Consider the following 15,485-nt stretch of genomic DNA (forward strand, 5'->3'; position numbering starts at 1 on the left):
TTAGGTAAGCATAATATTATTCTATAATATAACAATATTTTTAATTAGGAATTGCACTTTATTTATTCAATTTTTTTCTGTGTGGGGTATGGTTTATGAAAGAAAGGAAATTGCACGTTAGAAGCCTGCAGAGCTTTGTGTTTTTAGCTGCAATTATGCGGCGGTAAAGCAGGAAAAATCCATGGCATGAAAAAGTATAAGAAATTCCGAGGCATTCTTCCAACAAAATCCCCTGCTGCCATCGCAAAATTCGGCGAAAAACCCAAAAGTCTGGTATTCGGATTCACTTCGAGATCTGAGTGGAGCCTCCACTCGATTTGTCTGCGGTTCAGTGGGTTCAATTCATCAGAGCTCCTGCTCCGCCCTTTTCTGCTTTTCCTATGGCTTTCCATCTTTGCCGAAAAGCAAAAGTAATTACAGGCCAAAAGCAGAAAAGGGTTGACCAAGGCCTATTCCTTTTTTCCATTTCTTGGCAAGCTCATTAAACGAGTGTGTATGGCAATCGATCAAGGAACTTGTGTATGGGTTTTCCTTTATGTTGTGCAACTGTCTCTGTGGTGTGGACCTGACCCACATACACCCACTCTTATCAGGAGCATTCATTGTCAATGCTTTCCGCAAACTTTTCTCATTAGACAGTGCAAACAAAATGGCTGCGTCTGCGGTTTTGCCCACCCAAAAGAGCCACCCACACCCACTCGGCGGATGCCTGCTGATGTGGACGCTTTTGGCTTTTGTTTGACATTGGCTTGGCAAATGGTGTCATAATGGCCGGAGAACTGCAAACAAACAATGGCTGGCGACAGCGGGACAGATGGGCCGAATAATGAAGAGTGGTAGATGAAAGCCATGCATAATGAAACAGGGGAAAACTGAATTAATTGTTGCCAACTCGATGCATGTGTCTCCGAATGAACCTTGACCCACAAGCCATTTATAAAGGTTTTCCAAAAAAAAATGTAATGAAAATCTGAATCTGGTAGTTCGGCGAAATAAATGTATCAAATTGCAGAAAACAAAACGATAAAAATCTTACTTTTTAATACAGAACAAAATGTTTCAGAAGCGTTTAAAGTAAATCATCTTTGGATCAAATTTTTAAGTCTAAATAAAATGTAAATAATTATTAAACAAATATAAAACCACAGATAATTGTATAAATGTAAGTAAAATATAAGCAGGGCATTTTTAATTGTTATGTAAATAACACTTTTTAATTGTTTAACTTTAACTAGAAAGAAATATGCAGTTAGTACGATTGCTGTTTTGCAGTAAAGTTGAGTTTTATTTCGATTTAATAGACATAGACAGGGTGTACATTTATCAGTGTTAATTCGATATCGCTATCCGATTCCGATGCCGCATCCGATCCGCTTCCAGATGAATAGTTCCTCGGGAGATGGTGATCGTGGCTCAGCTACAAAGGTGGACACTACACTACGCTACGTAGACATTAATTGCTTATTTTTAACGAAGTTTCACTTGTGGCATGCATAGAACTATCCAGTGTAGAAATATCCCTCTGTTTTCGTCCTCAGTTTAGATTTGCTTTGTGGTTGAGTGTGTGTGTGTGTGTGTATTTTTTTCGTTCCAGGCTAGAACCTCTGATTGTCAGAAAGTTATTGAAGTTATATCCAAGGGAAGTGCAAGCCGTGACCCGAAAAAGTGCCATTCGAACCGAACTTCGAACTGAGGTCGAGGTAATACTAATTCTACAGCGAACATGGGAGCTTATATACATTTGCTTATTTTCATAGTTATCCATCAATGTTTTCCTTGTGTCTTTGTGCTTGTGTCGGTGTGTGGGCTTGTTTACTCGTTTTCACTTGTGTTTTTAAGCATAGTTACGCTTTTTACCCCTTCAGAGAGCTTCTATTTGCACATCTCGTTTGAACAGATTCTAAGTTATTGCGTTATTGCGTTATTGTGTGTCAATACAATCAACATTTAGCTCGGGTTTACTATAGTTTAGTAGGTACATAAAACACTCTACAACAATAAAATTTCGAAATTGGCTCGCTTAATGCTATAATTCCTACAAAGTCTGAGACGGTGGTTTATCAGATTTAACTATGTTATGTTTTCGTTTGCTTTGGTTACATCTACAGGGTGAAATGGTAAGTGGGTAAATGGGGGAAATGGGAGATGGAAGGGGTTATTTGTTACGCTCGTCTGCCCACTTATTGCTTGCCGTTTTGGATAAGGACTCCATTTAACTGCCGCCTCAATCCTTATCCCTTGTGGTATCCTCCTCCTCCTGAAGCGAAATGATCTGCATAAATCGACAACAACAAATTCGAAAGGTTCTTTAGAGTCGCTGGCATTATTGACATCGGTCTAGGTTTCAGATACTGTAGACATGCCCAATAGCTTTCATCTACTTTCGTTCACGTTCAGCTCTAATACGAATTTCCAAAATAAACGTTACTTGCACGAGACACCAAAGCAAAGGCTTTCGCTGCGGCCCTTGGCCAAATTAAGATTAAGATGGTTAAGCTCTAAAGACTGGCTCTAGTGGTTCGGCTAAGGGATATGCATCTATACGAGCACGAGTATATTTTCGACCAGGTCGCTTGCATACTTACTTGATTGCATCCAGCTGGCCATTTGTTGTGGGTTCATATTTGTTTGTTTTTGTCGGTTATAAATATGCTATTTTACGAGTACGCTCTATAAACTGTGTAGAATTCTCAAAAGTGGTTTTTTCAGCATTTGCATTTGAGGTATGCCCGTACATTCGAAAGGTATTTAAGTAGTGTGTCTATTCCCTAGCAATAACATGTGGTACATACGACTATCTTAGCCTAACGTCCTATCCCCACTGAAAGAAATCGTCGAAGTCATCTAGAAACGAAATGCAACCGAAATTAGCCGGATGGGTTCTCTTTTTTTTTTTTTGATTTAGTCAATTTTGGAGTGCCGTTCTGTGGTGGGTTACTTGCAAAGTGCTCTGTACGGTGAACTAGCTTCGATTTGGAAAACACTGGACAAACTGACATGCCAATCGAGTGGGGGGACTTATCTAAGTGGATTCTTATTTCGGATTTATATGTTTGTTTTTTTCGCATTTTTTTTTGGTAGTTATTCACGTCGCAATGGCTACTCTTCCGGCTGCTGTGGTTTATGGGAGCAGCGAGCTGCGGGAACTGGTTTTCGAACTGTGGGCGGTGGCTGTTGGTTGGTTGTGGTGGTGGTTGGTGGTTGGTTCATTCGGAGTGGTGGTTTCGGATAGTTTGGAATGGAAAACGGGAACTTCATTTTCATTTCTCTTTTATCGTTTATCAATTCTTATGATTAGCAGCAGAATCGTGGCCAAACTGGACAACAACTTTAAACGGAACGAGTATTTAAATATGCAGGAAGATATACATATATACACATCGAGAGAGCGTAAAACGTTATAAAAATCGAGAGGAGTCGAAAGTGAAAACATATCATATATATTATACTTAGAGAACGAAAGCGAGTAACACCTTATAGTACACCTATGTTTATGGTACACTTTCCCAAGTTCCGTCTTGGTTTTCCGGGGATCTCGTATTCTTTTGTTTGGTTGTTCTTGACCGAGAGCAAAACATGCCTGAGAAATATGGATGAACTTAACGTAGAACGTGGAGCTGGGAGAAGGAGCTGCTTACCTCATGGAACCCCAGGGGAACCCCCTCCCTTAAATCCCTGACCCCAATCGGTGCGATTCGATTCCGTTCGTCTGGAATTGATTGCTTTTAATTCGCTCAATTCATTTCGCGCTCGTCCCTTGTTTGCTCATCGAGTTAATCGCACTGCGCGGTTATTGATTGCAGTTTTATGCATTGGCCAGTGCGAAATGAGCAGAGCCACCGGGCGGATGAGCACTTAATATTCATGATGCAGCCATTTACTCGAAAGCCATTACAGTCGAAAACACGCGGAGTTGGCTTGTCGTTACCTCGGCAAAACTAATTATAATAAACAATGGAAAGTGCCATCCTCGCTTTCATTACAACCGGCTTACACGTTTTCCAATCTCCATTTACGAATCTACTTGGGTTTTTTTAATGTTTGGTTTGCGATTAAAGTTTAAAGTTTATCAGTCAGTAAGGAAAATGAGTTAAAAGAATATCTTGGAAATAACTATTGTTAAAGAAACCTTTTAAATGATGGTTTAGTAAATTTGTTTTGTTGGAGGTTCAAAGAAAGAAGTTAGGAATACAATTTAACTTGTATTTAATTCAAGAGATTACTTTTTGTCAGACTACTTTAAAAAATGCTTAACAAGCCATACAAAAATGTTCCTAACTATTTGAATTTACTGGTTTTGATACTTGATACAGGTTGTTGGTCTTAAACTACCAACTATAATGGCACCCCCGAGTATTCTTTATATGAAACCCCAATTAATAACCCCTAACCCAAGTTCAGTCTTTGTTTTTTGGAGTGTACTCACCTGAACACAGTTTCCGGACAATTTGACCATAGATAATTGGGTATAATTGAACGAGCAATCAAAATAAAACGAAATAAACCTTGTGGAAATTTATTAAAATAAATACGTTAAAGTACACTACGCATGGCCAAAACTACAAATAGAAGGTGGCAAAAGGGGTGCTGGAGAACGGAAGTGGTTTGGTGGTGTAGAGTGGTGGTGGTGGTTGTGGTGGTTGTGTTTTTGGCGGTGTCGTTGGTGGTGTGGCGGTTCGATTCGGTCGGTGGTCATTGAGCCACGCAGTCATTGCAATTGGCCGCAGGATCTGGGGTGCTGTTATTCGAGTTGGAATTGGTGGTATTCCGGATTGGGTGACTAGACTCGGACCTGGTTTTGGTGACCCGCTGGCGCAGGAGATGCCAGCGGCGCTGCCAGAAGCTTGTCTTCTTGGCCAGAATCTGCTCGCTGTCGGCCACCTCGATGTGACCCAGAGAAGCCCGGCTCGACTGCGGATGAAGGACGAGATCGGTGCGCAATTGCTGCACACGGCGGACGTCGCAGTTCTCCACCACAATGATGGGCGTTGGTCTTAGAGGCTCCAGTGGATTGAGCCGGATATTCGGCTGCAACGACTGGCAGTTCCGCTGGCGGCGCCACAAGCGCGACTTGAGGCTCGGCCAGTGGAGCAGTTGCCGCAGGGAGATCCTCTGGGGGGACTCCGCTGCCGGTGGCGCCACCAGGAGATCCCTGACCAAGTCGGGCGCCGTGCTCTGTCTGTCGGGCGAGTCTGTGTGCGAGTCCAGCCGCACGGTGCTGCTGTCCTGCGAGTTCTGTGGTGGTGGTGTGCTCACATAGAACTTGGTGCGGGCGGGGCGACGCGGCACCCGCAGACTGTTCGTCTTCCATGCATCGTGCAGGGATCGGAGGCCGGGCAAACGTGCAAGGAGGTGGATGTTATCGTAGGAGGCGGACAACATACCTGCGCGCTCGTCCTGGTACTCATCATCGTCGGACGACTCGAGGCGGTCCTCCACCAGCGAGGTTTGCCTCGAGAGACCCTGTTAAATGGGTTCAGATTGCACAGGTGTTGCACACGTTGCACATTGCACACGTTGCGCACATTGCACACATTGCACAATGTTGCAGGTTGCAGGTTGCACATTTCAGATTGCAGGTTGCAGATTGGTGTGTAAGCAAACAGAGACGAAGCGAAATGAAACGAAAGGAAAGAGACGAAACGAAAACCATAATGGTGAGCGCATCTACTACGAATACCAAAGTATCACACACACTAAAGCGAACTGCAGCTAAGGTCCTTCCATGTCCTTCCTCCCGCGGAGAGAGAGTGGGGATTTCATGGAGTGGATCGACTTACCGCATTGTGGCGTCTTCTCGGCGGCGACCGCTTGTTCCACAGCGCCTCCAGTTGGTCAAAGTGCTGCGATTGGGCCAGAGCCGCCTGCTCGGGTCCCAGATTCGCCTGCGAGGCCCCCGTCTTCGTCTCCGCGATCTTCGAGATCTCCTCCATGCTGGCGGAGACACTGAAGCGCCGCTTCAGCCGCTCATCCACCTGGGCCATCATCACCGAGGAGGTCAGGTGGCCGTACTTCTTCTGCCAGGTGTACGTGTCCAGCGATACCTCCTTCTTCAGCAGCCGCTTCATCTGCCGCTTGGGGCCCTGCGGTCGCAGATCTGCAGGAATAAGATATTCAGATGTAAGAAAGATGTGCATCTAATTAATCAACAAGTGAATAACTCTAATGTTGATAATACTTTTTTTAATGAAGTAACTTTATCATTTATATGAAAAATTATTATTTATATATGTACTTATAATATAACCTCCATATACTATAAAAGTAATTTTTTAATAGATGTAAGATTTTCATAAGAATATTCCTATTAAAACAATTTCCAATTTCTATAATTTGTCAAGCAATTTGCAACATATTGAGAATAAATCCCAATTAATTGTATGCATTTACTCATTAAACAATACCAAACATTTTAAAAAACTTTAATTATTTTGTGGAAAGCAAAACTATAGATATTTATAAGACAAATCATGCTACTGCTAATTCTAAATGCTAACTGACAGATATAGAATAAAACTTACCCTCAACATCCTTGCTGGGACCCGAATACGTGGGAAGCTTGACGTACTGCGCCGGAGTGTTGTGCAGACAGATCACGGGGAGATTATAGCTGTCCACCAATTGGACCAGGACTCGAGACACCTCCAGACTGATGTCGAAATGGGTGAAGGGCACGTGCATTTGCAGTGAGGTCAAAGCCAATCCACGTTTGGTTTCCCAGACGATCAAAGTCTTGTCATCGCTTCCAGAAACTGCAGTAGATCCTATTGAAAAACAAAAATAAAACAAAACATAGTAAAATAAGAAGTCAGTATTATTTTGTAACAAAAACGTTTATCTGAAATTTATGAAAATATCTGATAAAGAATAAATTATATATTCTTTATAGCTTCACACACTTTTTTCTCTACGGTTAACCGGTAAAAAAATCCAAAATCTAATTCGAGACCAACTCACCATCTGCAGAAACTTTGACTCCAATGACAGGACCCAGATGTCCTGCCAGCGTGTGCACCTCCTCCCCGGTGAGCAGGTCCCAGATGATGAGATTCATGTCCTTCGACCCAGAGAGCACCTGGGTCTTGTTGGTAACCGAAACGGCGACGCAGGTGACCGCATCGCTGTGCCCCACCAAAACCTGGCTGAGTTTGCCGCCCGTCGCCTGCCAGACCTTCAAGGACATGTCCCGCGATCCGCTGATGATGTGGACACTATCCGCGCTGATCTCGAAGCAGGTGATCTCATCCGAGTGCGATACGGAGTACTTCTCGTCCTCCTGCGTGAGTGACCAGATCTTCAGAGTGTTGTCCCCGTTCGTGGAGACGGCGAAGCGCATGTTGTTGGTCACGGCGATACTTTTGTAGGGACCTTGGATGGTCTGCAGCAGGTTGCCCGAGTGGGCCATCCAAACCAGGAGCAGGGAGTCCCGATCCGTGGAGATTACCCGCAAGGAGTCCATGAGGACCACCACCTTGACCACCGGGGCAGCATGGCCCTTGAACGTGTGGCTGATCTCGCCCAGAGCCAAGTTCCAGATGTGCACCAATCGATCCTCGGAACCGGTGGCCAGGAACTCGCCATTCGGAGCAAACTTCAGACAGGAAACCACCGCGGAGTGCCCCTCCAAGGTGCACTGGTACTCCGGCGTGTTGATCCTCATCAGGTGGACATTCCGGCCGGAGGCGATGGCCATTTGCTGGGAGTCGCGGGACAGATCGAAGCAGGTAATCGGGGGCAAGGTGGTCGAAGGAGATCGTTGCGCCTGCGCGTGGCGCTTTAAGCTTCGTTTGCGACGCGGGTGTCGTGAGTAGGGATTGATGTAGAGCTCCTCGTTGCGGAACGAGTAGAAGGTGATCTTGTTGCCACCCACGGTGACCAGGAAGTCATCGTTGTCCATCGCATGCACTGCCGTCACTGGTCCAGGATTCGGTGGCATGGATCTCACCAATTTCCCTGCGTGCATATCGTAAATCAGCGCTCGAGTATCATCGCAACCCACGACACATCGTTGACTGTCCTTGCCAATCGAAATGGTTCGGATCTGGGGGATATAACTCTAGAAATCAGTATCCCAAAGGGGGTTCACTTTGACTTACCTTCGATTTGTGCCCTTTGAGGGTATGCAGCTCCTTTCCAGTGGCCAAAGTGCGAACATACAGCGCGTTATCCTCACACAAAGCCAACAGAAACACCTGCAATGTGTTTAAATGAAATGGTTATTAAATTTTTAAGGAACAATTTAATAGTTTTAAAATAGTATGTTCTATATTATATTATTTTTGGGTTGCTTTTTTAACATTCTTAATGTTCTTTACAGGACTTTAAGCTTCAATTTAAATTCAGTACAGTTCCTTTATTAAATGAAATGAATGCCGCGCCAGCGAAATCATTTCCCCAGCTATCAAATGATTTCCTTTATTGATTGTAAAATACTAAAATATTTAAAATACCATTATTAACTTGAATTTTACCATATTTCGCCTTCTTCTCCCACACCATTAAACAAATAATATATATTACATTTTTATGCAAACATAATTATTAATTACATTTTGGCGCACATAACATTCCTGATAGGAAATAAATACATTTTAAAGTTATTTTTGCGCCATTAAGAGATATTAATTAATAATTTTCCCCGTAATTGTGGATCGAATTCACCGACATTAAAACTCGTTGACGAGGTAATCGAAAATTAATAAATTGCATTTTATCAGGTCAGAGACACACAGGCTGCAGCATTTCAATTTAAGGTCAGATCACAGGAAGCTTTTCCCAGGGAGTGGAAAAAGGGGCGTGGCAGGGCTGCTGCTACGAAGCCATCAGGATGCAGGCCAAAGAGCAAGAAAGTTGATTTCCTTTTGCCATTTTCCCTGGCTAAGAACCCACAGAATGTTTGTGTGTGTGTGTGTTTTCATGTCTGTGTGAAATTACATTTCAATTTTGGTAAGGGGAGCTGCCCCGCCCAACCGGAGATGTCCTTGTTATCGCGAAACAATTTTTCCGCCTGCTTATAGGCAATTTTCCCTCAATTTTCGCAAGCACTTTTGTTTAATGTGTGAAATTGTATTTTCGGTGGCGGCAAAGGACATCTCGAGTTTTGGATCTGAAGGAGCCCCAAAAACATTGATAAGTCCAATGGTAATTGAATAGCTCTTTTGGTCTATCCGTTTGCTTTGTCTCTGGCTTTTCAGTTTTGCTCAGTTGTCTGAAATGTGATGTTGGGGCACTCGAAAAAATGTTGTTCTATAGTTTGAAAATCTTAGAATAAGTTATTAAGGATAGGTAGTTTATTATAACTTATTAAGGATTTTGAGATATTGTTAGGTACTAATATTTTTAAATTATTAAGAATTTGGAAAAATGTTATTCTACTTCTTATTCTTCTTTATGAGCCTTTAAGGGTATTCTGTTTATTATGAGTTTATGAGAATAAGTTCATAAAAGATTTTTAAAATATTCAATTAAACATGTTACTTAGAATTAAACGGGCTTGGAGGATAGTTTGAATATTCAAAATAAAGCTAAGTTCTAAGAGAAAATATAGAGTTTAACTTTCAATATTTTGTACCCTTGCGGAGGTAAAAAGTAAATTCAAATAATACTTTGATTAGCTAAGCTATCCCAATCCCAAAGAATTGACAACTTTGCTTTTTTTGAGTGCACTAACTTCTGACTGGTATGCGTTATCCGAGGAGATTCCCTAAAGCCAGGACCTGCAGCCCCGGCAGGCGCACCTTGAATTACAGTTGGCTTCTCTGTTGTCTGTCTATTGTGGATTTGCTGGAGCGAGCCAGATGGATGAGGGGGCGCTTAAGGAGCGAGAAGCGAGTGGAAGCACGCATAAATTGCCATAAGATGCGATGGGGACCCGGACCCACAACAGTTGCCATTGACAAAGGACTGCGATGTCGCAGGAGAAAGGAGAGGAGAGAGGACCCCTGCCGGTATCTTGATATTATTTTGCGTGCCAAATTGCTGCTAAGTATGCAATACTTATTGATAGAGGCAGGCACGACCCACACACACACACACACTTGCACGTGCACATATAGTACACACACATCTGGTTTTTTGTCAAGCTGATTGACAACAAAGGATTTGGCGCGTAATACGTTCCCAAGCCGGAATCACTTATTAGAATTTCCACGGCGAAGCCCCGAAGTTGTCAAGTCACCCAGCTTTATCTGTCATATCTCAGCGAATCTATTCGCTCGTCCATCTATTGTGTTTAGCTTTAAACTTGCTGGAGGAGGATTTCAGTTTCCTTCCATGTCGCCCGTGACATTTATGTTGCCTTAAATTGCGCTTTTCGTTATTGGGTTACTTGGGACGCTTCACTCAAGTGGAATGCGGCTTAAAGCTTGTCATTCGCTTTTTTAGTTCTTCTTTCCCTTTTCGCTTTTTATTATATTTTTCCGTCTCGAACACAGGAATTTCTTTTAAAGCTTTTCCGCTGTGCATGTTGAGCGGGGAAATCCCCTTAAGGACTCAACTTTTGTCTCTGCTTGAAGTTTGTTTCGTTCAATTTGAAAAGCCACAAAAAGTGTGTGGAGAACTCGCTGAGGATGCACTTGCCAAATTCATGCCAAAAGGAATCCTTTTTTGCCAATTAATTGCGAGCGTGTAAACTCACCGAATTCCAGGATATGTCGATGCGCAGAATAGGACTTGTCATCTGCATGGTGTTCAGCAGGGCGAAGTTCTCCAGGTCCCAAACGCAAATGGTTCTGTCGTGACTGCCCGAGATCAGGACATCGCAGGCTCCGGCCACCAGGATCCCGGTCACCGGCCCGCGGTGATGGGTGATGCGATGTCTCTGGAAGATTAAGGGTTAAGAAAGAGGGCAGTTATAGGACAAATTGCTAGACTTATTTTGTTTCTGTAACATAACCATAAAATTCTCTAAGCAAAAGGTTATCTGAACTATTAAAACGGATCCTTCCTTCTACAAACATTTTGTATTTTAGTATTTATATTTCACTATCAGCTCGGTAAAAGAGGTTGTTAGCAAAAGATTAAAGGATTTCTAGCTCTTAAGAATGTAAATAGAACAAAGCGCTGTTTAATCCCCAGGTTAGTTTCCTATTCGCATAATATGACTACAGAAAAGACAGCCCTTTTTATCACATATGTTCATCGAACGCCATTACTTTGGAATGCCAACTAAACGAATGGATTTTAAATATTAATCACAGGTAGTGGCGAACGGGTGGACTTCTTTCCAACCGGCTCTTCGAACTGAGTTGCGTGACACATGTGCTAGTCTGAATTTCGCCGTCACTTCCGCTCCCCTTTGTTTGTCACATTTCGTATGCATTAAGTTAATTACCACTCGGCATGCGAGTTTCCCTTTGCCCAGGGAAAAAGCAACGGAAAATGCCAAAACTTTGATAAATTACCCTGACTTAAAAAAAAAAAAAAACATACGACGGTGGCGGTTGCATGAATGGAAATGCCGGCATGACACGGCGTATACGTAATATCGTAATTAATTCAATAAAAGCGCGTAATTGCAGGTGTGTGTGGGAATCTGTGGCACTTCCGGTCGCAAACAGGGTGTATTGCACCCCTCGTCTAGGGAAATGGGAAAAATCGTGAAGGGCTTGCAGCCGCCGAGTCAGCGAAATTGACTTTAAAATATGCCCGGGGCCAACCGAGTGGCAATAAATCTAATTTCTATGCTCGTATGTGTGTCAACAGGACGACGACAAGGACGAAGAACAAGGCCACGGTGTTTCCCCCCAACACACACACACACACACAGATGGGGACACATATACATGCGATATGCAAACATGGCGCATTGTGGGTAATCACAGTTTAATGTGTGCGTCTCTGAAATATCAAGTTAGTATGACTTATGGCGGGGCGGAAATGGGGAAAAGTGGGGCAGGACACCACCACCACCACCGGCAGCAGCAGCCTCCTGCTGCCACGGTTCATTTGCCAGGCCGCGGAATGTGTAAACCCATGTTCAACGAGCAGCACACACATGTCACCCCCATCCCCATCCCTTTTATCCACCTCCCACCTCCTCCCCTCACATAAATCCCCTCCCCCCGCCACTCAAATCTCAACCCATTCCCGGGATGACCTTGCCTGCTGTTTGATGAAAGGCTGTAGCACAGTTAGGCGGAATTTATTTGGGGCCAGGGAAAATTATGCAAACGCATTCGGTCTGTTTGATCTGGTTTGCGGCGAGGTTTCGCAATTAGCTTCGCCAAATGCATTTTTCATCGCCCAAAATGGAAAGCGTTCGATGCATTTCAAATACATAGTACCCCGGGAATAATTTATAAAAGCAAGCCGACTGTTGTTTGCTATCATTCAACATGACACATTTTAATCGATAGCAATTACTGAGAACTGAAACAAACGTCTGAAATTGAAGTTAATGTGTGAAATTAAAAGATGTTGTTTAAAGGCAAAAACTACATTTCAATGGGAAGTGAAGTTATCAAATAAATTGTTTGAATTGCTTCTCGATGCAAACAAGAAAAGATAAAAAACATTTTCGGTCAAGACAATTGTTCTGTCTTTTTGCCTGTCTGAGTCCAGAAATATGATTGTTTGACCAGAAATAACTTTGTCTCTTGCTTTTGTAAACTTTGACATTTAATTTAGGTATGCATTTATGTTTTAGCAGGTAAGAATGGCTCAAAGAAATTAATCTTTTTGCAATGGAGCACAAAAAATGTTTAATAAATCTAAGCTAATAAAAACTATTCTTAAATATTCCTAACAAAATAATTTATCTTTACAAATTACAGAGTATATTTCAGCACAACTAAAAGCCTTTCTAATTCCATGAAATAACTAGATATTTAGTGCTTTCATTTGGTGAACCAAAACTGTGGGTTTTGTACTCTGGATTTTCTGTTTTGCCACCGCATGAAATAATTTCCAATTAGCTTATGGCTGGTGCATGAAAATCCCTTGTAAAGTTTTGTAGTCTCCGTTCTCCCATTTTTAATTCGCTAAAAATGACCGTTTCAGCACCCATTAAGTCCCAAATGAGAATCCCTCCTTTGTTTTCGGTTTGCTCACCAGTTTGCCGCTGGCCAGGTCCGTGATGGCGATGGTTGCATCCTCGCTGCTGCTTATGATGAGCGTGTTATTGACGCCAGCTGCCACGCCCGTAATGGGAGCCGTGTGGGCGTTGCTAGGATAAACGGTAAAACGGAGAAGAGGAGGATGTTTAGATAAATTGCGCCTGCAGAGATTTACAAATTACGCTCGAGGCGACGAATGGCAAAATGGTTACGATAAAAAGGCGGCACGGTCCCGTGCACAGAGATATATAGTGTTTATAAATCAAAAAATTCTGCCGGAAATTAAATTCAAAATGCTCCTAAAGTCAACATAGTTGTGTTGCTAATTTAATAATGTTCGCTGGGTATTTAAATAAATGTTTTTTTATTGCTTCTATTTTTTGACTTTTCTATTTTTCATGGAACCAAATAATAATGACTGTTGTTTTGTCTAAAATTCATGCTAAAGAAAATAGAATAACACCTAATAATAATATCTTTGTAACAAAATAGTTTAGCTTTCTGAGATTATATTTATATAAAAAATGCAATTATTTCATTAAAACAATAGAATTTCAAAAGGCAAGTTTTTTTAATGTAAGCTAAAAAGTAACAAAAACCAGGAAAGAAAATTATAAAAGTTATTATTATCGACAATTTAAATAAAAATACTTTTGATTATATAATAATATTTTTAAGTGTTTAATATTTTCATATAAACTGTTCTTCATCGCTTTGATTTTTTTGCAAAAAACAGTACAAATTATATATTTTTCCCCAGTGTACTTACTTTATGTGCGCTCTACGCTCGCGGTATGCTACGTGCCACACGAGAACGCTGGCATCTTCGGAGCCGGTCAGCAGAAGCTCCGACTCCGACTGGGGAGCCACCAGGAGGCACGTGACTGCCGCAGTGTGTCCTGCCGCAAATGGAGAGGATCGAGAGTGGAGATGGGTACGATTAGCTCAGCTAATGGCGGGTACTTTCCCCATGCACCTCCCCTCTAACTCACCCTTGAAGATGTGCTCCAGCGAGTTGCTCATAATGTGCCACTGCTGCACGTCCCCAGAACTTGTGGCCAGGATGAGGTGCTGCTTGGAGGGAGCCAGGCAGACAGCACGGATGCATCCCGTTCCGCTCACCGTCATTGTGCGGATCTGTGAGGGAAGCGGGGCGGGCAGCCAGCCGGTGAGCGGGACGAGGAGCGGGACCGCATAGCCGTCGCACCAGGCGGTCGCCGAGCGGACCGTCATGCTCAGCAGCGAGTTGTCGTCGTCGTCGTGCTCGCTGATCGGACGCAGCCAGGATATCAGCTGGGAGCCCAGCTGCATGGGATCGCGGGTCAGGACGTCGCTTGACTTCCGGATGGTGTAGTAGATCAGCTCGATGTCCCTATCCAGGATGTAGCAGCGCACGTGCTCGATCAAGCAGCGCAGGTAGCTGATGGATACAGTTTGCACCTGGGAATCAAAAGGTACATACCAAAATAAATATAAAACATTTATATTAAGCCTTATTACATTTTATCTTCATCAAGCTTAGATTGGGCATAAGTATTCATCAATCAATAATTTTAAAAATATGTACTTTTCTAAACAAAAACTTACAATTTTTAATGCAGTGACCCCTTAAAAATGTCTTTTTATATAAATATATTATATTCCTATAAATTTTAGAACTATTAATAGCGTTTTATAAGTGGACAAATTTAGAAAACCTTTTGCTGAAGCGGCAATACGTATTATATAAAGATTTGTTTTATTCGTTAGCCGTCTTGCATAACAAACACCTTAAAAAACAATTTCTTGAGTTATCTCCTGTCAAAATAAATCATTTAACTTTATTCTGTATAATGTCAAATTATTTTTTGTTAAGCAATCAAAGCCACACTGACTTGGCCTTATTATTTACAATATTAGTCGAGCCCAAACATAATTCCCATTTAACAATGAAGCACAACCCTTGTCACTTAATGTCAACTAGTGTGCTTTTAGGCAAAAGTGTATTTACATATTGGTGTTAATAGAAATCCGGCTGAGACAGTCCTTATATTTCAAAGCTTAAAGGACAACAAAGCAGAGTTAATTGAAAACCATGTCTGAAAATTTCGCCTGCTAATTACAAGGGAGATATTTCTCACCTTCTGTAATTTCGGAAATATAGTACGTTTTGCAATGAAAAACAATGCTGATTAAATTAATTAGTCACTCCCAAAACAGCTGTAATTTTAAACCCTTCGAGGTCAATTTGCTACATGAACAAAAGTAGTGTGAAATCGAATAAATGGAGGATAAAATCGGCTAAATGGAGAATGAAATCAATTTAAGTTTCATTGGACTGGGCGTTAATTAGATGCAAAATGCTTTATATTTTATTTATATTTGTTCGGGGGTTTTTTCTATGCGGTGTTTCCATGCTAGCCGTTGGGAATGCAAATGTTGGTTGTTAAA

General features: G+C 42.2%; 1 protein-coding gene across 6 annotated transcripts in view; it reads right to left on the reverse strand.

Moving 5' to 3' along the window:
• Positions 1-1,253: 1,253 nt before the first annotated feature.
• Positions 1,254-15,485, reverse strand: part of LOC108096821 (NACHT domain- and WD repeat-containing protein 1) — a 41,792-nt gene continuing 27,560 nt past the window's right edge. For 2 of the 6 annotated variants that reach the window (XM_017198719.1, XM_017198721.1), the window contains exons 10-18: positions 14,048-14,495; positions 13,825-13,954; positions 13,051-13,165; positions 10,637-10,819; positions 8,097-8,192; positions 6,958-8,041; positions 6,522-6,764; positions 5,781-6,097; positions 4,501-5,463 (exon numbers count right to left, since the gene is read on the reverse strand). In XM_017198719.1, coding sequence (XP_017054208.1) covers positions 4,693-5,463; positions 5,781-6,097; positions 6,522-6,764; positions 6,958-8,041; positions 8,097-8,192; positions 10,637-10,819; positions 13,051-13,165; positions 13,825-13,954; positions 14,048-14,495 — 3,387 coding nt within the window. In that variant the 3' untranslated portion in view covers positions 4,501-4,692. Of the gene's footprint in view, positions 3,172-4,500; positions 5,464-5,780; positions 6,098-6,521; positions 6,765-6,957; positions 8,042-8,096; positions 8,193-10,636; positions 10,820-13,050; positions 13,166-13,824; positions 13,955-14,047; positions 14,496-15,485 lie in introns of those variants that run through there. The other 4 variants (XR_006245467.1, XM_043208124.1, XM_043208123.1 and 1 more) reach the window with 4 other exon arrangements.

This window comes from Drosophila ficusphila, unplaced genomic scaffold, assembly GCF_018152265.1.
Source record: "Drosophila ficusphila isolate 14025-0441.05 unplaced genomic scaffold, ASM1815226v1 contig_414, whole genome shotgun sequence".
NCBI lineage: Eukaryota > Metazoa > Arthropoda > Insecta > Diptera > Drosophilidae > Drosophila > Drosophila ficusphila.